The sequence below is a fragment of the Hemiscyllium ocellatum genome, chromosome 30 (genome assembly GCF_020745735.1).
Source record: "Hemiscyllium ocellatum isolate sHemOce1 chromosome 30, sHemOce1.pat.X.cur, whole genome shotgun sequence".
Lineage (NCBI taxonomy): Eukaryota > Metazoa > Chordata > Chondrichthyes > Orectolobiformes > Hemiscylliidae > Hemiscyllium > Hemiscyllium ocellatum.
Genome location: NC_083430.1, coordinates 44,083,939 through 44,110,887, shown reverse-complemented (window position 1 = coordinate 44,110,887; position 26,949 = coordinate 44,083,939). Strand labels below are relative to the sequence as shown.

General features: G+C 40.5%; 1 protein-coding gene across 5 annotated transcripts in view; it reads left to right on the top strand.

Moving 5' to 3' along the window:
- si:ch211-15d5.11 (nuclear receptor coactivator 7) overlaps nt 1-26,949 on the top strand; it is a 112,758-nt gene that overhangs the window by 16,715 nt on the left and 69,094 nt on the right. For all 5 annotated transcript variants that reach the window (XM_060847572.1, XM_060847573.1, XM_060847571.1 and 2 more), the window contains 3 exons: nt 7,343-7,527; nt 25,973-26,043; nt 26,132-26,239. In XM_060847572.1, coding sequence (XP_060703555.1) covers nt 7,343-7,527; nt 25,973-26,043; nt 26,132-26,239 — 364 coding nt within the window. The remainder of the gene's footprint in view (nt 1-7,342; nt 7,528-25,972; nt 26,044-26,131; nt 26,240-26,949) is intronic.

The following is a 26,949-nucleotide window of genomic DNA, read 5'->3' as shown; positions in this document are numbered from 1 at the left end:
ATCTCTGTCTCCTGTTGCTTATCCACCTAGCTACAACACCCTGCACACCATGTAACTTCACTTTCTCTATTAGTTTACCATGGGGAAAACTGATCAAATACCTTACTAAAGTCCATGTATATGACATCTACAGCCCTCCTTTATCTATCAACTTGGTAACTTCCTCAAAGAACTCTATTAAGTTGGTAAGGCACAGTCTCCCCCTGCACAAAACTATGTTACCTATCACTGATAAGCCCATTCTTTTCTAAATATAAATAGATTTTATCCCTCAAGACCTTCTCCAGCAACTTTCCCACCACTGACGTCAGGCTCACTGTCTGTAGTTACCTGGACTATCCCTACTACCCTTCTTGAAGAGGGAGAACAACATAAGCAACTCTCCAATCCTCCGGCACCTCACCTGTGTTTAAGGATGCCACAAAGGTACATGTAAGGGCTCCAGTCATTTCCTCTTGGTCCTCCCTCAGCAACCTGGGAAATAGGAAGAGGACTGGTTAAAAACCAAGAATGGGTGAAGGATTGCTGCCATTTTTAAAGTAAGTTGAGATGAACTTCATGCTTTGGTTAGTACTTGGAACTATGACATTATTGTGATTACAGAGACCTGAAGAGGAACAGGACTGGCAGCTGGATGTCCAAGGATTTAGATGTTTCAAGTATGATAGAAAGGGAGGTAAAAAGGGTTGAGGAGTTGCATTACTGATAAAGGAGTACCTTACAGCTGTACTGAGGGAGGATACATCAGAGGACTCATGCAGCAAGGCAATTTGGTCAAATTCTGGAATAGGAAAGATGAAATCACAATGCTGGAGGTATACTACAGACCTCCCAACAACCAGCAGGAGATAGAGGAAAGAAAGTCGTACTTTGGAAAGATATAAAAACAGCAGGGTTGTTGTGGTGGGTGATTTTAATTTCTCAATATTGACTGGGACTCAGTACACTAAGGGCTTGCATGGGCAGAATTTGTAAGGACCACTCAGGAGGGATTCTTGACACAATATGTAAACAGGGAAGGGATTATACTGGACCTGATTTTGAGAAATGAGTCTGGCCAAGTGAGTGAAGTTTCAGTGGAGGAGTATTTCGGGAGTAATGACCATAATACTGCGAGTTTTAAGACACTCATGGATATGGATAACAGCAGTCCTCGGGTAAAGGTATTAACTTGGGGGAAGGTGAACGACAACAATATTAGGTAGGAACTGGAGAGCTTTGATTGGAGGCAGCTGTTCGAGGGCAAATCCACATTAGACATGTGGGAATATTTCAAACAGCAGTTGACAAGAGTTCAGGAGTGGCATGTTCCTATGAGAGTGAAGGATAGGGATGGCAAGTTATATGAACACTGGATGGCCAGGGATGTTATGACCTTGGTCAGAAAGAAAAAAAGAAGCATTCGTAAAGTCAAGGAGGATGGGAACTGATTAAGCCCTTGAAATATATAAGGAAAGTAGAAAATAACTTAAACAAGGAATCAGAAGGGCAAAAAGGGGTCATGAAATGTCATTAGCAAACAGGATTAAGGAGAATTTTAAACATATATAAAAAGCAAGAGGGTAGCCAGGGAAAGGGTTGGCCCACTCGAGGACCAAGGAAGGGATCTATGTGTAGAGCCAAAAGAGGTAGGTGAGGTCTGAAACAAGTACTCTGTGTCAGTTTTCACTGAAGAGAAGGAATTGGTGAAGGATGATCTCAGGTAAGGGAATGTCAAGCTTCTAAGTCAAGTTGCTATTAAAAAGGAAGAGGTTTTGTGCATCTTAAGGTAGGTAAGTCCCTGGGTCCTGATGCGATCAGTACCAGAATATTGAGGGAGGCAAGAAAACAAATTGCTGGTGCATTGACAGACATCTTTGTATCCTCTTTGGCCAAAGTGTGGTTTTAGAAGATTGAAGAATAGTGAATGTTGTCCCATTGTTTTAGGAGAGCAGGGATAATCCAGAAATTACAGGCCTGTGAGTCTCACATTGATGGGAGGGAAATTATTGGAAAAGATTCTCAAGGACAAGATCTATATGCATTTAGAAGCAAATGGACTTATGAGCTATAAACAGCATGGTCTTGTGCGGGAAGAGGTTATGCCTTATTAACTTGATCGAGTTTTTTGAGGAGGTGACAAAGACGATTGATGATGGAAAAGTGTTTGGTGTCTACGTGGACTTCTGTAAAGCCTTTAACAAGGTCCCTCATGGCAGACTGGTACAAAAGGTAAAGTCACATCGTATCAGGGGTGAGCTAGCAAGGTGGGTCCAGAACTGGCTTAGTCACGGGAGACAGTGGGTAGCTGTGGAAGGATGCTTTCCAGAATGGAGACCTGCGTCTCGTGATGTTCCATAGGGATCTATGCTGAGACCTCTGCTGTCATAATCTACATAGCTGATTTAATTAGTAAGTTTGCGGATGATACAAGGATTGGTGAAGTTCCGAAAAGTGAGAAAGATTGTCAGAGGATACAGCAGGATATAGATCAATTGGAAGCCTTGGCAGAAAAATGGCAGTTGGAGTTTAATCTGGACAAATGTGAGGTGATGCAGTTTGGAAGGCACAGCTGCAAATTAGACAGTATAGCAGAACCCTTAGGAGTATTGATATACAGAGGGATCTGTGTGTGCAGGTCCACAGATCACTGAAGATGGTAGCACAAGTAGATAAGGTAATAAAAAAGACTTATGGCATGTTTGCCTTCATTGGAAGGGGTATTGAGTATAAGGATAGGCAAAGAGGAAGTGGTGGAGGCTGGTACAATTGCAACATTTAAGAGGCATTTGGATGGGTATATGAATAGGAAGGGTTTGGAGGGGTATGGGCCGGGTGCTGGCAGGTGGGACTAGATTGGGTTGGGATATCTAGTTGGCATGGACGGGCTAGACTGAAGGGTCTGTTTCCATGCTATACATCTCTATGACTCTATAACTTTTGTTCAGCCACACTTGTATTATTGTATACAGTTCTGGGTCACCACACAGAAGGATGTGGATGCATTGGAGAGGGTACAGAAAAGGTTTTCAAAGTTTGTGAGAAGGTTTACCAGGATGTTGCCTGGTATGGCAGATTTTAGCTCTGAAGAAAGCTTGGATAGACTGGGTCTGTTTTCACTGGAGCGCAGAAGTTAATTGGTGACCTATTCGAAGTTTATAAGATTATGAATGGCATGGATAGAGTGGAAAGTATGAGTCTTTTTCCCAGGCTGGGGGGTTAATTACTAGGGGACACAGGTTCAAGTTTCAAGGGGAGAAATTTAAGACCGATATGCAAGGCACATTTTTCACACAAAGGGTAGTAAGTGCCTGAAACGTGCTGTCAGAGGAGGTGGTGGAAGCAGACGCAATAGCAGTATTAAGAATCACCTGGACAAATACATGAATAAGAAGGAATTAGAGGAATACAGATCCTGTTAGTGAAGACAGTTTTAATATGGAAGGGAAAAATGTGTCACCACAGGCTTGGTGGGCTGAAGGATCTGTATTGTTCCTTGTTCCTTGTTCTTTGTTCAGCACAGAATTCCTAGCCTCTGACTGGTCCTTGCAGTCTGAGTATTTATATGACTGGTTCAGTTTCTGGTCAATGGTAACCCCCAGGAGAGCTGAAGGACCTGTTCATGTGCTGTGTTGTTCTTTGTTCTTTGTTGTTCGCTCATTGTAAGTGCTTTTTACAAAACTGTTTGACCAAACAGTGGACGAAGTCCAGTTACAGATGAGCTGGAGCAAAGGATCCTAATGAATGGAGTTTTGGCCAGCAACAGTAGCTGATTTTTTGTGGTATGGTGGCCAGTTGTAGAATGGCAAAGTTGTTTGGCAGGCAGAAGGTCTATGTGATCGGCCCCTCAATAGTTGAACAGCTCGTGGGTGTGAATATTTGGGGAGAAGTCATAAAATCCTCAAAAAGGAAAGAGCTGAGCCTTTTTTCTGCAATAAAAACCACCTCAAACCTGAAGAAGTATTTTATTTCCCTTTAGTAGTTGCAGTGAATTGATTAAAAAATACAATCAGAAAAGCTGTTAAGTGTGAACTAGCCACCCTATGCCTCCTGCAAGAAAGTGAAAATACTTGGAGAAGGAAGATCAAGGAGCTGCAATGCGACAAGCAAAAAGAATCATGTTGAACCCCGGGGACAGCAAGCATTGAACCCTGGGGACAGGACAAAACATGAAGAGCCTTTCCAGTTGTTCCCTCCAACTTTTTCACATCTTTTTCCCCAGTCTGTGTCTGTATGTATGTGTAGGGGGAGTAGTTGGACAAAGATTACATTGGTGCTGGAAAAGCACAGCAGTTCAGGCAGCATCCGAGGAGCAGTAGAATCGACGTTTCAGGCCAAAGCCCTTCATCAGGAATACAGTATTCCTGATGAAGGGCTTTTGCCCGAAACGTCGATTTTACTGCTTCTTGGATACTGCTTGACCTGCTGTGCTTTTCCAGCACCACTCTAATCTAGACTCTGGTTTCCAGCATCTGCAGTCATTGATTTTACCTATATTTGGACAAAGTGAGGACTGCAGATGCTGGAGATCAGAGTCGAGAGTGTGGTGCTGGAAAAGCACAGCAGGTCAGGCAGCATCTGAGGAGCAGGTCAATTGACGTTTCAGGCAAAAGCCCTTCATCAGGAATGAGGCTTGTGAGTCGAGGGGGTGGTGAGATAAATAGAAGGGGGTGGGGCTGGTGGGAAGGTAGCTGAGAGTGCAATATGGAGGTGAGGGTGGAGCAGATAGGTGGGAAGCAAGATGGACAGGTCAAGAGGACGATGCCAAGTTCGGAGATTGGATCTGGGGATAAGGTGGGGGAGGGGAAATGAGAAAATCCACATTGATGCCATATGGTTAGAGATCCGAAGGTGGGAGATGAGGCGTTCTTCCTCCAGGCATCAGGTGGTAAGGTTGTGACGATGGAGGAGGCCCAAGACCTGCAAGTCATTGGTGGAGTGGGAGGGGGACATTGAAGTGTTCGACCACAGGGTGGTAGGATTGGTTGGTGCGGAAGTGTATTTATTTGTAATATAATTCTTGTTAAGTATAGAAACTTGATCCATGCTTTCTGTCAACCTGGGAATTCTACATATGTTTATAAAATCATTAACTTTTGAGATGATTCTGGAAAGAGTGGGTCCTGATTTCAAGTGTGTTGCCTCAGTGAGGTGTACACAATCTTTGAGCTAGATGTTTGTTAACATGCTTCAGTATATTGCATTTTAAGGTCCCACCTTTATGTTACAGAAGCTTGTTTGTTTTAAAACTGAATATAAATTTCATAGATATACAAAAGGGAGTTACAAAAATGGACTAGAATCCATCATTCTCTTTGTTTAACAATGATTCTAGAACTTTGTAACTGCATTTTGAACTATTTTCTGATTAGTTTGTACATGAGAGGCAGCTTTTCTTGCAGAGGGTAGTATGTGTATGGAATGAACTGCCAGAGGAAGTAGTAGTGGTGGATGCATTTATGATACTTAAAAGACATTTGGACAGGAACATGAAGAGGAAAGCTTTAGGGGGATATGGACCAAACCCAGGCAAATGGGACTAGTTCAGTTTGGGATGCCTGATCGGCGTGAATGAGTTGGACTGAAAAACCTGTTTGCATGCTGTAAGATTCTATGATTATCATCTTCACTGAGACCATTTACTTAACTACTTCCTTTCTGGGGAGGCAAAATAGTGCATGACTAAAATGCAACAAAATCTCTACTATTTCTAGACTTGGGCTGACAATTAATAAATGACGTTCACACCACAAAAATGCCAGGTGATGATATTACTATCACGAAAACCTCCTACACCTTGGGGATTACCTTTGATCAAGACTAGCCACATAAAAACTGGCTGCAGGAACATGTCAGAAGCTAGTATCCTGCAGCAAATAAATCATTTCCTCACTCCCCGCAATCTACCTGTGGGATGGAATACGCCCCACTTGCCCGGATGAGTGCAGTTCCAACAACACTCAAGAAGTTTGACACCATCGAGGACAAAATATCCTGCTTGCTTGGCTCCACATTCAAAAACATTCATTCCCTCCAACACTGATACAGAGTTGTAACAGTGTGCACCATCCATCCGATGCACTGCAAGAATTCACCGATGCTCTTTAGGCAGCACCTTCCAAAACCCATAACCAATACCACCTCAAAGGACAAAGGCAGAAGATAAATGGGAACACTACCATGCTCAAGTTCCCTTCCAAGCCACACACTATCCTGACCTGAAAATGTAGCACCATTTTCGAATTGTCACTGGACCAAATTCCTGGAACTCTCTCCCTAACAGCATTTGGCAATACCTATAGCAAATGAAGTAACGCGGTTCAAGAAGTCTGCTCATCACCACCTTCTTCAAGGCAAATGGGGATGGGCAAGAAATTCTGGCTCAGTCAGCAATACCCACATCTTATGAATGGATTTTTAAAAATTCTCGAGTTGCTCAAGACACTAAATATATCGTGGTTTAAAGCATATGATATTATTCTCTTAGTATGTAATATGTTGTTCATGGATGCATCACAAAATTATTTTCATTTTTAAAATGATTACGGAAGATTTTCTTTCTGCATTTGGGACTGATTCTGTGCACTCAGAGGGGAATACATTTTGGGATATTGTGTTTAATTTTCCAAACAATTTCCCATTGTAATCACAGAATTATCGGCTTTGTATAATGAAACCCCAAAGTCTTTATTAAAGAATAAATTTGCAATTGTGATATCAGTTTTGCCTTGTGAAAGCTTGTTGGTGTACAGAAATAGGAGAAAGTGAGGTCTGCAGATGCTGGAGATCAGAGCTGAAAATGTGTTGCTGGAAAAGCGCAGCAGGTCAGGCAGTATCCAAGGAACAGGAAACTCGACGTTTCGGCCATTCCTGATGAAGGGCTTATGCCCGAAACGTCGAGTTTCCTGTTCCTTGGATGCTGCATGACCTGCTGTGCTTTTCCAGCAACACATTTTCAGCGGTGTACAGAAATAGTTGTCCTTGAAGCAGAATGACCTTGAGCTGACATCTTTCATTCAATTATTTTCAACCTGAAACACGTGTTCAAATCAAGTGTTTAAGTTTCCAATAATAAGAAAGACAGTTCTTTAATGTCCATCTGCGACTCATTTAAACTCTTGAGCTGCAAGAATACTGTGTCACCACATGGTGTCCTTACTGTTCAAAACTACAAAGCCAACACAACAGCTTCTAGAATGACAATGGATGAATTTTTAAAGTTTTCTTCATGAAATCAGAACTTCTAAAATACCTTCATGGCATATGTTTATCTCATAAACAAGCTAGGATTGGAGAGATGAGTAGTTGAATTGCATGGGAAATGATAACATAGGTGTTTAATAGCATATTTTGTTTCTGTAAGGTTAAAGAAGAAATTCAAACAGACTAGAGCCATCTCTATGAAGTCTCCAGGGAATGAATATGAAAACAACAAGATGGCCTCTACCACAAAGGATGCAGCTGAGTTAAATTCTGCACCTTTTCTTTCTGTAATGAATCCATCAGGAAGAACACGAAATACTGATTTTCAGCAATATTATTCAATGGGTAAATATTACTATGTCATTATTTTTACATGTGTGGCACGTTCTACAGTATATATATATATTTTTAATGAGGACATTGTTCTTCTCAGTTGAGTGTGCTTCGGATCTTTTTTAAAGATGTTCTAGCTCCCCCTGGTCCGTATTCGTTTGAACTTGCCTTTTACTGTGTCTGCCTGGCCATGGCTTCTGTTTACAATTGGTTTGTCCGGGCAGTAAAACCACCAGTGCTCCGCCATTCGGGCCTCAGATTAAATGAGGAGCCTGGACCCCAATGATGTCATTGGCAGACAGCCTGCAATTTAAAGAAGACTTTCCTGATTTAGGGTAGGTAATAGTGAGTTTTGAGAAGATTTGTAGCTTAGGTTAGGGTAGGTTTTCTTGTAACCAGCAGTTAGATTGGGAAGGGAAAAAAATGGGCTAAGTTCCTCACTATGTTTTAACTGTATTCATGCCCACTCCTTCTGCTGATTTGGAGAAATGCAATTTTACTTTGTGTATTGGCTGGCTTGTTGTAGTAATGTGACTCCCTTCTTTGTTGTAAGTGTCTTGTGTGTAGTCAGTGGCAGCCATTAAATACACAACACTTGAAACATGATGTCAGGAAAAATGCATTTAAAAATATGTAGATTTTCAGAGCTGCATAAAGAAAGAAACATAAGAATATAACAATGAAGAAACAAAAATGCAGCAGTCTAAAAATTAAAATGACTGGATAAGGCAAAATGCCAAGGTGTTTTGTACTCCCTGCTGGTATGGAAATGAAGAAGGTATGAGAAAGAATTGGAATTTCTTCCACTCCCAATGACAAAACATTGAAATAGCGATAGAATTAAGTTTTAAAAACCTAAACAAATAATTGTAGCAACCAAAGATATCACAAGATGTATTGTGGCTTAGATTTCACTACGAGGCAGAAAAGCCAGATGTCAGAGATTTTGAATGCTTTGAAAATATACTCTGAACCACATATTAATGCTCAGAGAGACGATTGATCAGCACGTGATGATTGATACATCTACCTGCATTCTGAGTGTTTGAACAACTGAAAAATGATCTCAAAGATATAATGGCCTTGGGTATGAGATCATGCCATAGGAGCATGTCTGCTGAGAGAGGAGAAACCTAGTCTAAAATATGCTAACAACATGTGTAGAAATACTGAGATTATGAACCATTATCTAGAGCATATCAATTGGAGATCATACAAGCTTTGTATTATGCTGTGATGTAGAGGTGGTGTTGGACTAGGGTGGACAATGTCAGAAGTCACATGACACCAGGTTATAGTCCAACAGATTTTATTTGAAATCACAGACTTTTGTAGCGCTGATTCTTCATCAAGTGAAGTGTATTACGCTGAGAGCCAACCGAAGATGAATGACAGCAATGGTTTGGAAAAAGGAAGAAATATTTTCAGAAGAGCCAGCCAGGAGACAGATCCGTACTAGAGGACAGGATGTAAATATTAAGGAGGACTTCTTACAAAAGAAAGTAAAACACATCCAGCATCGGGAAAGCAGTATTCTAACTGCAAAAGTCTAAATTATTTTCATGCAAGTGCCTGACTAGAAAGAACCAATGCCAGCATGTAAAGTTGGAGACATGTTAGCTAATGATTGCTATTAATCACTCTATACCATAATCAGATCTTAATCTGATAAAATGTTTGTGACTATTGGAACGTTGACTGCAGAAGGAGAGTGTCAAGCAAATGTGAAGTATCAGAAAGACACTGATGCTTCATGCAACATCATGAGTTTCACAGACCTGTGCAAAGTGGCAGAAGATTGTAACCCATGAGGAGAAATTAAGCTGAGAGCCCAATACAATGAAAGGAATTAAGTTTTGGAGCTCCAGCCTGTAAACACAATCCACTCATCTCAACTAAAGCAAATCTAAAGCTTAGACTAGTAATCTTAAAAATGTCAGAAGACATTTTCAATATTTTGCAGGGCACTAAGCTATTGTCTGTTGAACAGTTCCTAAACCAGATATGGGGAACCTTTTCATGTTGGAAGGCCGCGTTATGTTAGTTGTAATATAATAAGGCCGCATCCAAGAAACTTCAATTATATAAATGTTGATACGGTTAGACTGTGTAACTATTCTCAAATTTCACTTCAAATGGAAAGCCACGTGCACTGTTGTCATAAGTTGATAAACACTGGCATACTGGATACCCACAGGCTCTCGCCAACCAGCCTCGGACAATAGTAGTACCAGTCAGACGGGGAAGATGACGTACATTCTAGAGTCGCATTGTAACTAAATCATGAACATAGCAGGTGTCAAAATAGCCCTTATGACTTACACATTTTTTAATTGTGGCAGTCAGTTTGTGAGGATTATTTCGTTGAATTTTCTTTTACTCTCTGGCATTTTAAATACACTCATTTTAAGATTAAAATAAAAATAATTAAGGATGAAAAAACATATTAGTAAAAAATAAAAGATTTGTTCTGCAAAATTTGGATTCATTCAAAAGGCCACACACAATGGCCTAGAAGGCTGCATGCGCCCTTAAGGCCACAAGTTCCCCACCCCTGTCCTAAACACTTACAAAGATGGCTTACAAGTCTTGTGAAATCTCCAGGTGAATATCATTCCCAAGTAAATGAAAGTCTAAGACCAACTCAGAATCGGTTGTGGAGAGTCCCAGTTGCCAGTCTAAAAGACAAAGTAGAAAAGCTAGAGAATAAGGAAATATTAAAGGAAGAGAGAACCCTTATGAACTAAATTAGCAGCATGTTAGCAGAGAAAAAAAGTGCAATACTGAAGTATGCATAGAGTGAAAGGATTTCAATGAGGCTTTAAAGAGATCTCACTACTCCATGCCAACCATGAAGACACTTTGTCACAGATCTCCAGGTCAAATGTCCTTATGTTATGAAGGTGTAGAGGTGCACTGTACCTTTAAGAGAGTTGAAAAGCTAGCAAGGATCAACAAAGCGCAGAGTCCTGAACGAGGTAACAATGTAACACTTGGTCTAAACAAATTGCAGCAGGTGGGTTGCCATGAAACAAAAACAAATTCAAATTCAGCCAATCAGTTTAAATTATGCCCCACAATACCAAAATCTGATCAAATTTGAATGTTAGTATTTTGATAATATTAAAACCAATTATATGATCCAATGTTTTGGAGTATAAAACCAGACATTTTGAACAGTTGGGGGAGAACTGCCAAAGGCCAACAAATGTAGACTGCTTGCTGAAGATCTCTCTGAAAGGTGCTTGTCTTTGGAGAGTTTGTACAGCAACACATCGAGGATGATCTGGAGAGAATCTACAGAGGAAAATCTACAAAGGAGAATTGGCAAACCTGTTTGGTTTTGAAACGTGATTTTTTTTCTGTAACTGTTAATTGGGATTTTTTATTGGACTCGTGTTGTAGAGTGGGAGGTAAAAAAATAGTTTTAAGAGAAAGGAGTTGGAAGTAGTTTTTGGTTTTAATATTCCCTGTTGGACATTTGACATTTCCACTATGCCAGAAAAGTATCAGGACACATAGCACAAAGTGGTTAGCGTCTACTCCAGGAAGATCACTATCATGAATTAACTCCTAGTCTATGGGATGCAGAGACATAATGGAAGACGCCATTGCAGATCACAATAGAATCTGGTACAACTGTTACAGAGAACTCACTAGATGAACCTGAAACTGAACAAGATAAAAATACAATTGAGGATACATGAAGTCTAGTACCGAGGTCACACATGACAGCGAAAGGATGTTGTCCAGATCCTGGCAAGGTGAGAACTATAACAGAGATGCAACAACCAACAAACGGGAAAGCAGTGCAACGATTTGTTGGATTCATACCTATTTAACAAAGTTCCTGTCTAATTTTTCATCAGAATGTGACTGACCCCTACTCAAGATTGCTACTACTATTAAGATATTAGGACACACAAGAAGCATCTTTCAGTAGAATCAACTGGTGAGCAGAGGTATTATGATGTTAATGATAAAGTATGATGAGGGTGAGGCAGGACTTGGAGTAGCCCTTATACAGCAAGGACAACCATTGTGTTTGGTCCTAGGGTGTTCAAGCAAACTGAATTATGCTACACTCAAGTTGAGGTAGTGTGTCTGGCTATTGTCTTTGCTTGTTTTAATCAACACTTGTTTGGGAGAGACACAGTGGCAGTGGAGTCTGACTGCAAACAACTTCAAAGCATCTTCATCAAACTACCTCTACCAACTTTCTAAAACATCTGCAAACAATGTTACTTTGTTTGCAGAGATCTCAGCTTGATGTGAAAATACAAGCATAGGAAATAGATGTACATTTGAAGAAATACGATCAAGAGCAGTACTCCTTACAAAGAAGATTGAGAATGCTCTGACAGAGTGTGAAATTGTCTGGATTCAACAAGATACAACAACTCAACATGCTCTGGAAGTCATTAATCCAGCAGAGACATTGAATCTGAAAGACCAGCATCTTGCACAAATTAAGTACAACAGGCAACAAGATGCAACTCTTTAAGAATTGCAAGAAGTAATGATGAAAGGTGTGCTTAAAAACAATAAGGACAGATTGGTTGCTATAACTGTGAATATCCAGGACATGGAGGAATGAATTGACAGCCCAAGATAGAATGAAGTGACTTCTGGAAGGAAATAGACTAATTAACCTAAAGAGATGAGAAAAAAGATGCTGAAGTATAGGCAATCAAGCCAAGAAGAAATTGAGTCTAATCCAAGGAAGGCAAGAGAAGTGTTCTGATAATCAAATATGAACAGTGAGATTAAAGACCACATCATCTCATGCTATGATTGTAAAAATGCCAAAGTAAGCAAGTTATAAAGCTATTTTATGATATCTGAAATCCCATATAAAAAATGGATATAGCTTTGATTAGACCAATTCACCCTCACAGGAACCAATATTCTTATCACCATCAATCACCACACTGACTACTGGGAGTTTGTTCAGTTGCCATCAGTGATGACAAGTAAGATTGTAAAATGGCTGAAAACAGACCAGTCATTAAGGTATTCCAGACATTATGATGAGCAACACAGTGGCCCACAATTTGTGTGAAAAATTCTAGTGATTCATATGTGGTTAGGAAATTCACCGTAATAAATCATCTCCACTCTATCCCACCCAATGGACAGGCTTGAAGCAGCAGTGACAATTGACAAAGTGATTACAAATAAATGGAGCAAATTCAGCACAGATTTACACCAAGGTAGTCTAAGAATGGAGAAATACTGAAGGCGTGGAAAGTAATGCAACCAAAGACGCATCCAAACTAATTTTCCAATAGCAAAAACTACTGAAGCCAGAGATAGTGACACATGAATGACAAAATCAAGGTGAAACTGCAGAAAGACAAATTTCACTTTAATAAAACTGTCAAGACATTGCCAGAGCTGAATATTGGAGATTCAGCCAGAGCGAAAGTATTCAACTTGCTCAATAAAAGTCCACTTACGTGGCAACTTGAAATGTATTTAAAGCTATTGTTACTGTGAGTATATACAGTGAATGTGGATAGCCAAAAAAGAGAAAATGCTGGAAAATCTCAGCAAGTCTGGCAGCATCGTAAGGAGAGAAAAGAGCTGACATTTTGAGTCTAACTGACCCTTTGTCAAAGCCAGATATGTTGTCATAACCATAGACATATAGATGCAAGAAGCTATTCTTTCATGCAGGAAGCAGATCAGGAAGAAGTAATCTCACCATTTGCACACAGTATGAGAATGACCATCAGTCTCAGAGGTTCACTATTCCCCAGGAACAGAAATTGATCTGCAACAACGTTACCATGGCAATAGCACTCACAATAGGATCAACACTCCCTTGAGTAGGAACATCATCCAAGGCATAAGCAAATTCCAGAAAAACAACCAATGGCAACTTATATGTATACCATGAGGACAGCTGCATAATTTAAAGATGTTAACCATGCATACGCAGAGAGTGATGAATATAGAATCGATGAGAATTAACCATTATTTGTTAATGAATATTAATTTTCTTTGTATCCATGAATACAGTTACTTACATAACTTATAACTGTAAATGCAAATTATAGTAGTCATGTGACCTCTACTTTCTGCAAATACCTTTTGTGTGCTGTCTTTGGCAGCCATTAAACACATCTAAGTTCAAACACACCTCACCTTGACCTCAACCAAGCTGAAGATTTTCAATTAACCATATATATCACTTAGACCTTTCCAGTGGATCAGCAATTTTATCTAATCGTTGGCTGAGTTGTACACATCAGGAAAATTCCAAGTTCACTCACTAATCTGTGTCAGGAAGCATACCGTACTCCTGCCCTAGCTGTTACTGTTGCTTTCCGTACCCTCTGGAAATAATGGTGGGTGTGGTGGCAGGAAATCTCTCCTACACCTGATCACGATTTACTAAGGGGGAGAAAGTGAGGTCTGCAGATGCTGGAGATCAGAGCTGAAAATGTGTTGCTGGAAAAGCGCAGCAGGTCAGGCAGCATCCAAGGAACAGGAAATTCGACGTTTCGGGCATAAGCCCTTCTTCAGGAATCACCTTCTTCACGGTTTACTAAGTCTTTCTATATATCGGCATTGGATGAGGATAGGATCAGGCTTGGATGCCCTACACATTTGAATAGCTACTTGATGCTCATTGTTAAGCTTCCTGCATGATGGGTGCCTACTTGAATAAGGGAACAGTGAGTAATTAGTGCTGATGAAACCATAATTTACTAATGGAGTCACTTCCTTTATAAGTAAAGAAAATAGATGAATTACTTCCTAAAATTGAGAGCTGGAAATGTTTGGGGATGGTGTTTCTGGATGTTGTTTCTCAGGTGGCAGGAGGGCTTTGTTTTCTCCATTGTGTGCCAGAACCAGCTTCAAGGTTCCTTCTGAAAATTCTATTTGCAACTTGCAAGAATCAACCATTCTACAACTCCGAGACAAGCTCATCATTAGCTTCAGTCAGCACAGTAATAAAGTGGAGAACCAGCTTGCACTGGAACTAAAGCTACTTTGAAATTATATGAACCATTTGCTTGTGTCACTAATTTCCAATGCACAGTGAAGTATCAAACCCAAAGTATTGCAGAGATGAACTGTGGTCAAGTACCAGAAAGATCCAGTAGATAAAAATAAATGTTCTTGTCTTTGGTTTTTGCAAAGCCCATGGTTTATTTGGAGTTGCTGCTGGCTGTACAAGGTAGTGCATGAGGAATCACTGGAACTAGAATAACATTTAATCAAATAAAAAACTGCTTTGAGGACTTTTTTTATGTATTTATTTACCAGCTAGTGTACAGTTAAGATATTTACTGCAGCTGTCTGTGCTGTTTCTGATATCCATCCCTAAATCTTGAATTGTTTCTCTATTGCCTGGTTTTAAACCTGGCATCAGGTTTGCGTTGTATTACTAGAAGTTACAAAAAGCATATTACATAAAGAATTGTATGCAAAACCGATACGCACCAGGTTAAGTGTGGTCCAAATAAACTCCAGCAAACTCAGTTTTACATTTCTTTAAAGAGCACATGGGCTACAAAATTGGAAATGGCCTATTTGTCTGAGCAGAGATCAGGGTGTGCTATTATTTATGCCCAATAAAGTGATGTGATCAGCACACATTCTGCCAGCCCAGTTCCATGATTGTGGCATGGAATCCAACATAAACCATACTGCATGCTGAGCAAGAGGCACAGGATTATGTGAGTTGAGCATAAGCCAAAATTAGCCTGCATTTCTTAAAGTTGGCATGCACCTTTTTAAGCGGATGTGGATTCTAACTATAACAGGTATGGAACTCTTTCTGAAAGCTGTTCGAGCTCCTCTAGACACACAATACTGTATCTGCATCCAACAGATCAAAATCCAAACCACCTCACCAGAAAGTTCCATGCTGATGCATTTAAACAGTGCTAGTGGGTGTCACTTCTGCAGGTGAACGCTTGACCTGCTATGTGTATTTAAGAGAGAGCTTAACAGGATGTGATCGGTCTACAACCAAATCAGCATTTGATGCTGACTGTCTTGATGATTGCTATAACGTTCTGGAGCATGTATGAAATGCCTGCACAACTCCATTCCAAAAATTGTGATCAGGACAGACCACAAGCTGTGCTCCCCCACTATTTTTATCTTCTTCAGGCTTCTATGCAGATCCAAATTTTGCAAACAATTTTATTAAAAGTTTTCTTTCCAAGGTCATTATATTGATTGCAAGACAGGCTTATGTTTTACTCTTCATATTTTAAGTTTTCATACTGTGTAGGTAACAGGTTAGAGAAGTTGCTTCCCTGATGGCTGATTAAATAATCAAGCAAGGTGATTAAATAATCAAGAAGGAGCAATATTAAGATGTGATTTTAGGATTTCTTAATCATAAAGCTTCCTCAGCCTTAAGCTCTGTGATGTAAAAAATGAGGTCTGCAGATGCTGGAGATCACAGCTGAAAATGTGTTGCTGGTTAAAGCACAGCAGGTTAGGCAGCATCCAAGGAATAGGAAATTCTGTTAAAGCACAGCAGGTTAACAGAATTTCCTATTCCTTGGATGCTGCCTAACCTGCTGTGCTTTAACTGAATTTCCTATTCCTTGGATGCTGCCTAACCTGCTGTGCTTTAACAGAATTTCCTATTCCTTGGATGCTGCCTAACCTGCTGTGCTTTAACCAGCAACACATTTTCAGCTGTTAAGCTCTGTGATGCTTCAAACTCAGCTGGAAAATCTACATTCTGGTTTTTAAGAATCTGGAAACAGAACAAATGCAGGGAATGGGAATCTTTGGAGTCACAAATTTGATATTGATGTATCAGCAAAAGGTTATTTATGATTATTAAATTTTCACTTGTAAGTGATTATCTTATTTTGAGAGATAAAATACTGTTGAACTTCCATTGAGTACTTTTCAAATGGCCTTGCCTCAAACAGGTTAGTCCCGACAGGATCCAGCTACAGACTGCGCCATCTTAGTCTAAATGGTAGGAAGTCTGGTCCAGCTGGTTGAGTGACATTAGCAAGTGCACTGGCAGGGGAGCAGACATTCAGTCATCCAAACATAGGCCAACAGGTTTCTCTCTTATGAGGCCAAGGCTAAAGCTGTCAGAATTGCTACGGAGAATTTCACGATGGGCTGAGTGCTGACCACTTGGATCTTATTGGGCTGAAAAGTCTTCATTTTCTGTCTTGAAGTAACATGATTTCTCTTTGCATTGTATGCAGGCTTTCTGTTGGGCTGACCCAAGTATTTCCATATGAGCCACCTTCTTGGGTATTTCAGACTAAAGTTCTCTATGTGGCCTTGTGCTCTGCTGAATCTGTGGCATCTTATCCTCCTGTTATAGCTCCTCTGCACTTGTCCTTTACTCTAGCCTCAAAATCTGGAGTCTAATGATGACCGTGAACCCATCTGGTTCATTAATGGCCTTTAGCGGAGAAAACTAAATCCTTCTTTGGTCTGGACTACCTGTGAGTCCAGATCCAAAGCAGTGCGGTTGACTCTAAACTGGCTTCTGGGATGAGCAATGAATGCGGACCCAGCCAGTGACGCCCTCATCTTGAGAAAGAATTGAAAAAGAGTCTACATGGTATCATTATCTGGGCTGCTATTTGCAAGAATATGTCAAGTTATAGTGCTTCTCTCTAGCACTGTGCTCTACCTTCTCCTCTGGTTGTAGGGTATTGACATTCTAAGTAGCTGAAATAAAAGACAAAAGATTAGCCATGGTGTGAATGAGAACAAAGAGAAGGAACTGGGTGTCTGAAATTTCTCATGCAAAGTATATACTGTAGCGTGAAGGAGAGATCGAAAGAGACTGATATAAAGAAAATGTACCCAGTGTCTCCATCACCTTCACCTTACCCTTCCAGGATGCTTTAAACAAGAAATAGAGGATGTGTAGACTTTTTTTCCTTCCCATGGCAGCCTCTTGTTTGCTGTTGAGCTAATTCTACTGTGGGAAAGAGTCAACTATGTTAGTTAAGGGTTTAGAGAATGTGGCTAATCCAGTTGAGCAGCTGAGCATGTACATGTGAAATGGAAGTTGTGGGTAAGTGAAGTTTATGGTGGTTGTAAGTTTGTAAGTATGTCATAATGATGGTTAATGAAGAATGATACAGTGATTACAGAACTGTGCAGAGATCTTGTTGAGCAGGAGTGTTATAAGTGCTTTATTTAATAAGACTGTTGGTGGCACGGCTCAGATGGTTAGCAGATTACTTGCTTTGACAACTTTTATTAGTTCATTGATTTTTTTTCCCCCCTCTGGAGCCATGTTGTTGTGGCAATTGTTTTAATATTGGCTTCCTCATTTATCCTCCTGCTCCTCTCTCCAGTGAACAACAAGAGGGGTGAGGAGATGTGAATATGGCAAAGTGATGGTCCCATTTCACTTCTCTGTTGACAGTAAATCTCCAATACAACATGAGAGTGTCATTGTGTCTCCTTTCTCCCTCCTTCAGCCATTTCCTCTGGCTCTTGGACGTCAAATTTTACATCAGCAATCATGTGCCTTTTAAGAAATGTTGGTTGCCCTTAAGTACCATTCTGGTGCTCTTTCCTTCCCGTGCCCCCATCATCAGCAAAGGAATAGAACAGGCTGAACTGGCTGCAGGCGCAGATCGGTATGATTGACTTGCAGCATGGACTTTTCCTGCATTGATACTATTTGATTCAGGTAGTCTGCCCTTTCCCATCCATGTTCCACTTTGACATAATTCAATTCCTAATCCAGTGACTTCAGGAATGAAAGGGTAAAGCTTTGCTAAAAAATAACTTTTGGGTAAATCGACTAACCTTTTTTTTGATCTGACCATGTTGAGTGTATAATTTGCGATGGCCTGCACAAGTATGAGTGCACTCATTCAATACAGGGAGTTGATGTTGATTGCTGACTGTTCAGGTGAAAACATTGAGTTGACAGTAGCAACATACTGAGCCAAGGTTATTGCATGCTTTCCACATCAATTAGGCAGCTGTTGCTATAGAAAGGATTTGGTAGTCTCAGAAGAATGAGCAAGTAGGATAGCCACTGTAAAATAATATTTAATAGGATCTGAGAACACAATGTGTTTTTAAACTATGCAGTCAATATAAATGTGCTTAAATTTAATCTGAGAATTATTGTGATACAATTGCCTTGATATTTCTTTTGTTTTTGTAGATGTTTGGATGGCAGTGCCAATGAGACTTAGTTCCATTCAGCGTACCTGTTCTCATTGTTATGTTTTTAATATATAAATATTGGATAGCTCAATTGAATGAAGTATTGGACTGCAGGCAACTGGATCCTGAATTCGGTTGCCTGCAGGACTCACTCAGCCATTTATTCTTTCAAAGATGATAAAATAATCTGTGTTAGAAATGGGTGATGAGATGGATGGGGATGGGTGCATACTTGATCAAAACAGTTTGCTTCACAGACTGTGCATGGTTTCATAAGTATTGTCTTCAAGTATTTCTTGGGAGTTGGCAATAGAAACTAAACCCAGCACAGCCTAATACTACTAAATAGCTAGATAATATACTACTAAATACCAAGATAAAATACAAGTTAAATCTATTATCTCTTCAATAGATAAGTCTGTTAGACAATAACAGAAGTCACACAATTGTTTTCTTAATGAGAACATCGCATGCATGCAAATATCTGTTAGATTGGTCTGATCACATTGCTCCTACGACTACACAGCTGTTTGGCACCTGAATTTACCCAACTCAAGCAACACTACAGTTTGTACAAAAACAAATTATATTGAACAGTAAACAACTCAAAGCTAAAGTGGCTGGCAACAGTTAAACATGTGAAGTCCTTCATATGGAGGGAAGTAAAAATCAAAAGCCAGTCTTGGCATAAGCAATTTAGAAGGGGAGCATATCTTCCTCAGAGCAGGTTTTATTTTTCCTGTCATTGCTGCTCACTGACAGTAGTATCTTAATTTGAAGTACACATACATAGGTAGTGTCATTGGCAGGCTATTGTGGAAGTACCAGAGCCATATCAAGTCTTGCTCTCACACAGATGCACAGTTCACTAGTTAGCAGCCTAAGTGAGTAACATGGCTGATTTTTTTGTCTTCATAACACAGCCATGAATTGAACTGAACCTTTGTACCGGCATTGCCATGCTTGTGGGTGAAGTGCCAATCAAGTGGGCTGCTTTGTTCTGGATGGTGTCAAGTTTTTTGAGTGTTGTTGGGGCTGTGCTCATCCAGGGAAGTGTGGAGTTTTCCATCACATTCCTGACTTGTGCCTTGTAGATGATGGGTAGGCTTTAGGGAGTCAGGAGGTGAGTTCCTGGCCGCAGTATTCCAAGCCTCTGACCTGCTGTTGTAGTCACAGTGTTTATCTGATGAACTTGGGACATTTCATTATGTTAAAGGTATTATATAAATATAACTTGTTCTTGTTTTTATTGTAGGTAACCCTGATTTTAGATTTTAAAAACCTAAAGATTTCAAGAAGAGGAGAAAGCCAATGAGGAGTTTCACAGATCTTGAAAACAATGGGTTAATGCTAGGAATTAATTCAGTGAGGTTGATTTCATCAAAATGAGATGCACTGAAGAGAAAGAGCATGTAGACTGACTGCAGCTGAGCAAGAAAATCGCTTCTATATTTATAATATATTACGAGGTCCATTTCTGACCAACACGAGAGGATAGTGAGATTATATTTGAAGTTATTTCGGTACATTTACTGATCTTTATTTACCAATGTGAAATATTTTCCTATAAATCAAGCCAAAGTAGTCTCACTGGGGAAGATTTTGCTGCAATATATGGAGCAAAATTCCAAATCCATTTTTAAAACATGTTACATTGAAGAAATGGGGTATAACAGATTGTGAAGTTGGATCCATGCCAGTTTTACATGGTGTTGTGGTATGATCCCACAACCACATGATGAAGGAGCAGTGCTCTGAAGCTAGTGCTTCCAATTAAACCTGTTGGACTATAACCTGGTGTTGTGTGATTTTTAACTTTGTACACCTCAGCCCAACACCGGCATCTCCAAATCATGGTATGAACCTGATGGTGATGGATTGTGTTCAGAATAACTGAAAGCTTTCATAAAAGTGGAAAGAAGGGCAGTGGCAGTTAAACGTGCAGGATGTCCTCTGTAAGCACCATTCAGGTAACTGGTATTAATGCCCATAGAAACTTTTAATAATCCAAAAGTTAATTGTGTTTAAACAGAACTCAAGTCCCCACATTTCTATCTGAGAACTTTATTAGATTAGATTACTTACAATGTGGAAACAGGCCCTTCGGCCCAACAAGTCCACACCGACCCGCCGAAGCGCAACCCACCCAGACCCCCTATATTTACCACTTACCTAACACTACGGGCAATTTAGCATGGCCAATTCACCTGACCAGCACATCTTTGGACTGTGGGAGGAAACCGGAGCACCCGGAGGAAACCCACGCAGACACAGGGAGAACGTGCAAACTCCACACAGTCAGTCGCCTGAGTCAGGAATTGAACCCAGGTCCCTGGCGCTGTGAGGCAGCAGTGCTAACCACTGTGCCACCATGATAAAAAGTAGAGAACCCAACACCAATCCTTGTGGCACTCCACTGGTCACAGGCCTCCACTCTGAAAAACAACCCACCACCACCACCCTCTATCTTCTACCTTTGAGCCAGTTCTGTATCCAAATGGCTAGTTCTCCCTGTATTCTGTGAGATCTAACCTTGCTAATCAATCTCCCATGGGGAACCTTGTCGAATGTCTTACTAAAGTCCATATAGATCACATCTACTGCTCTGTCCTCATCAATCCTCTTTGTTACTTCCTCAAAAAACTCAATCAAGTTTGTGAGACATAATTTCTCATGCACAAAGCCATGCTGACTATCCCTAATCAGTCCCTGCCTTTCTAAATACATGTACATTCTGTCCCTCAGGATTCCCTCCAACAACTTGGCCACCACTGTTCTATAGTTTCTTGGCTTGTCCTTACACCCTTCTTAAACAGTGGCACCACGTTTGCCAACCTCCAGTCTTCCTGCACCTCACCTGTAATTATCAATGATACAAATAGCTCAGCAAGAGGCCCAGCAATCACTTCTCTAGCTTCCCACAGAGTTCTCGGGTACACCTGATCAGGTCCTGGGGATTTATCCACATTTGCCTATTTCAAGACATCCAGCACTTCCTCCTCTGTAATATAGACATTTTGCAAGATGTCACCATCCATTTCCCTACAGTCTATATCTTCCATAACCTTTTCCACGGTAAATACTAATGCAAAATACTTATTTAGTATCTCCTCCATTTTCTGCGGCTCTACACAAATGCCGTCTTCTTGATCTTTGAGGGGCCCTATTCTCTCCCTCATTACCCTTTTGTCCTTAACGTATTTGTACAGTCTCTTTGGATTCTCCTTAATTCTACTTGCCAAAACTATCTCATGTCCCCTTTTTGCCCTCCTGATTTCCCTCTTAAGTATACTCCTAGTTCTTTTCGACTCTTCTAAGGATTCACTCGATCTATCCTGTCTACAGCTGACATATGCTTCCTTCTTTATCTTAACCAAACCCTTAATTTCTTTAGTCATCCAGCATTCCCTATACCTATCAGCCTTCCCTTTCACCCTAACAGGAATATACTTTCTCTGGATTCTCGTTATCTCATTTCTGAAGGCTTCCCACTTTCCAGCACAAATTATTTATGATCTAATTGAATGGCAGGCCAGAACAATAAGGCCTGCCATTCAATTAGATCATAACTAATTTGTGCATCAGCCCTAATTGACTGGCTCTATATCCTTTACAAGACAAAAAAAGAATCCCTGAATATCAGTTTTGAGATATTGTCCTGCCATCTATAGCTTTGTTGAGGAGATAATTCTAGATTTCTGCTTGACCTTGTGTGGTAAAGGGACGGCTGGAAAGTGGTTGGTTCAAGTTACACCAGTTCCATGAGATGTACCATTATGTGTCTGAAGGGAATGATTGAATTGAATTGAATTTATTGTCACATGTACTGAGGCACAGTGAAAAGCTTCGTCTTGCGAGCAACACAGGCAGATCACATAATTAAGTAGCTTAGATAAGTAAATAATAGGTAAACAGCAGCAAAAACAAAAACACAGGTAGAGGCAAGTGTTTAGAGTTTGTGAGTCTATTCAATATTCTAACAACAGTAGGGTAGAAACTGTTTCGAAACCGACTGGTGTGTGTGCTCAGGCTTCTGTACCTTCTCCCCGATGGTAGAGTTTGTAGAAAAACATTGCCAAGGTGCCAAGAAAAACATTGCCAAGAAAAACATTCCCTACATCTGAGCAACTGATGATTTCCTTTAATTATTTTATCAGGTCAGAGATGTTGTTACACAACTCTTGAGCTGGTGGGACTTAAACATGAGTCTCCTGGCTCAGATGTAGGGACATCATCATAGAGCAACAAAAACCATTACCCCACAAATTACTAACTCCCCATATTTATACCACTAATTCAAACTTAATGAAGTCTAATTACTATACTTATCACCTGTTCCGTCAATCCATTTAGTATCAGACATTCCTTCAGAACATATTAGTTACTTTTAATTAAAGATCCATCCCACCCTGGCAATGTTTTTCTACAAACTCTACCATCGGGGAGAAGGTACAGAAGCCTGAGCACACACACCAGTCGGTTTCGAAACAGTTTCTACCCTACTGTTGTTAGAATATTGAATAGACTCACAAACTCTAAACACTTGCCTCTACCTGTGTTTTTGTTTTTGCTGCTGTTTACCTATTATTTACTTATCTAAGCTACTTAATTATGTGATCTGTCTGTGTTGCTCGCAAGACAAAGCTTTTCACTGTGCCTCAGTACATGTGACAATAAATTCAATTCAATTCAATCATTCCCTTCAGACACATAATGGTACATCTCATGGAACTGGTGTAACTTGAACCAACCACTTTCCAGCCGTCCCTTTACCACACAAGGTCAAGCAGAAATCTAGAATTATCTCCTCAACAAAGCTATAGATGGCAGGACAATATCTCAAAACTGATATTCAGGGATTCTTTTTTTGTCTTGTAAAGGATATAGAGCCAGTCAATTAGGGCTGATGCACAAATTAGTTATGATCTAATTGAATGGCAGGCCTTATTGTTCTGGCCTGCCATTCAATTAGATCATAAATAATTTGTGCTGGAAAGTGGGAAGCCTTCAGAAATGAGATAACGAGAATCCAGAGAAAGTATATTCCTGTTAGGGTGAAAGGGAAGGCTGATAGGTATAGGGAATGCTGGATGACTAAAGAAATTAAGGGTTTGGTTAAGATAAAGAAGGAAGCATATGTCAGCTGTAGACAGGATAGATCGAGTGAATCCTTAGAAGAGTCGAAAAGAACTAGGAGTATACTTAAGAGGGAAATCAGGAGGGCAAAAAGGGGACATGAGATAGTTTTGGCAAGTAGAATTAAGGAGAATCCAAAGAGACTGTACAAATACGTTAAGGACAAAAGGGTAATGAGGGAGAGAATAGGGCCCCTCAAAGATCAAGAAGACGGCATTTGTGTAGAGCCGCAGAAAATGGAGGAGATACTAAATAAGTATTTTGCATTAGTATTTACCGTGGAAAAGGTTATGGAAGATATAGACTGTAGGGAAATGGATGGTGACATCTTGCAAAATGTCTATATTACAGAGGAGGAAGTGCTGGATGTCTTGAAATAGGTAAATGTGGATAAATCCCCAGGACCTGATCAGGTGTACCCGAGAACTCTGTGGGAAGCTAGAGAAGTGATTGCTGGGCCTCTTGCTGAGCTATTTGTATCATTGATAATTACAGGCGAGGTGCAGGAAGACTGGAGGTTGGCAAACGTGGTGCCACTGTTTAAGAAGGGTGTAAGGACAAGCCAAGAAACTATAGAACAGTGGTGGCCAAGTTGTTGGAGGGAATCCTGAGGGACAGAATGTACATGTATTTAGAAAGGCAGGGACTGATTAGGGATAGTCAGCATGGCTTTGTGCATGAGAAATTATGTCTCACAAACTTGATTGAGTTTTTTGAGGAAGTAACAAAGAGGATTGATGAGGACAGAGCAGTAGATGTGATCTATATGGACTTTAGTAAGACATTCGACAAGGTTCCCCATGGGAGATTGATTAGCAAGGTTAGATCTCACAGAATACAGGGAGAACTAGCCTTTTGGATACAGAACTGGCTCAAAGGTAGAAGATAGAGGGTGGTGGTGGTGGGTTGTTTTTCAGAGTGGAGGCCTGTGACCAGTGGAGTGCCACAAGGATTGGTGTTGGGTTCTCTACTTTTTATCATTTACATAAATGATTTAATGTGAGCATAAGAGGTACAGTTAGTAAGTTTGCAGATGACACCAAAATTGAAGGTGTAGTGGACAGCGAAGAAGGTTACCTCAGCTTACAACAGGATCTGGACCAGATGGGCCAATAGACCGAGAAGTGGCAGATGGAATTTAATTCAGTTAAATGCGAGGTGCTGCATTTTGGGAAAGCAAATCTTAGCAGGAGTTATACACTTAATGGTAAGGTCCTAAAGAGTGTTGTTGAACAAAGAGACCTTGGAGTGCAGGTTCATAGCTCCTTGAAAATGGAGTCGCAGGTAGATAGGATAGTGAAGAAAGCATTTGATATGCTTTCCTTTATTGGTCAGAGTATTGAGGACGATCGTTGGGAGGTCATGTTGCGGCTGTACAGGACATTGGTTAGGCCATTGTTGGAATATTGTGTGCAATTCTGGTCTCCTTCCTATTGGAAAGACGTTGTGAAACTTGAAAGGGTTCAGAAAAGATTTACAAGGATGTTGCCAGGGTTGGAGGATTTGAGCTATAGGCAGAGACTGAACAGGCTGGGGCTGTTTTCCCTGGAGCATCGGAGGCTGAGGGGTGACCTTATAGAGGTTTACAAAATTATGAGGGGCATGGATGGGATAAATAGGCAAAATCTTTTCCCTGGGGTCGGGGAGTCCAGAACTAGAGGGCATAGATTTAGGGTGAGAGAGGAAAGATATAAAAGAGACCTCCGGAGCAACGTTTTCATACAGAGGGTGGTACAGGTATGGAATGAGCTGCCAGAGGAGGTGGTGGAGGCTGGTACAATTACAACATTTCAGAGGCAGTTGGATGGGTATATGAATAAGAAGGGTTTGGAGGGAAATGGGCCGGGTGCTGGCAGGTGGGACTAGATTGGGTTGGAATATCTAGTTGGCATGATGAGTTGGACCGAAGGATCTGTTTCCATGCTGTACATCTCTATGACTCTAAATGGTCTAACTTAAACAAATGGAGAATTTTGGTCAGGAAAAAATAGTTTCCCTATGTTTACCCTTCTAAATCCTTTTTAACAATTTGAACACCTTGCAGAGTCATCCCTCAAATATCTGTAGTCAGAGCTATGTTTGGACAGAAGATCACATGAGTTGGCCTTTTTGCCCAAAGTGACAAACCTCGTCTGATTATTTATTTGTAACTGTATTTTCTTTCAAAATCCTTCAGAACATAAAAGTGAAGAGAAAAATGGTCGAACATTAGTCCAAGAGAAACCAGTGGGCACTATGGAATACAGAGTAGGTATTTTCCAATTCCAACTCTTCCTTTGCCTATTTTTATTGTGAGCATTACAGATGGAGATACTGTGTGTGGTTCTTTTTACAGGCAGCGGTGGAGGACACACTGTGTAGCATAGCCCTGAAGTTCAACAGTACACCAACGCAACTGGTTAAATTAAACAAGTTGTACTCACAAAGTATTGTTCCCGGGCAGGTATGTGAATGGTTACTGACAAGAAGAACTACACATCTAGGAAATCCCAATGAAGAGCGGGAACTTTTCAGCATATAGTAGTTTAGTGTGATGTCATCTTTTTCTTGAATTCTCTGACTGAAGGCAGGTCAGATTCTCAATGCTATGACCTTAATCATGGGTAGGAACAAAAGGCAGATACCACATCTGCCTCAGCCAGGATCGGGTAATTGAACCTCATGCTATTGACGTTAATCTGATCCAGACCAGCCATACTACCAACTGAATAAACTGGCTCCCCTAAGGGGTCTGAGTTGCTGGCAATATATACTTTTATGTGCATGTTGGAGCTTGCATCTGTGGATAATGAAAATAGAGTTTCCAATTTCTTTCCATTGTATGGCTGACCAAGTGTCTTTCTTGCTCTTACTGCCTCCTGTGGCATGTTGGAAGGATTCATAATCTGATATTTCTTTGCCACATTGCAAACAAATCTTTCCATTACCCTCAATCCTGGAGTAGATCCTAAACACAGAGCTTCGGTTTCAGAGGCAGGGAGCTACCAATGGTGCCACAAGACTATCTAAACAATGTCTTAACAAAAAAAAAGTTTGTTTCCTGTTGGATTAACGCATCTGATTACAGTATTCTAATGTGAGTGCATAACAGGGGAGAAACCATTTCTCTGATGTATTTACTATGTTTTTAACCGTTTATTATTAAGGCACATT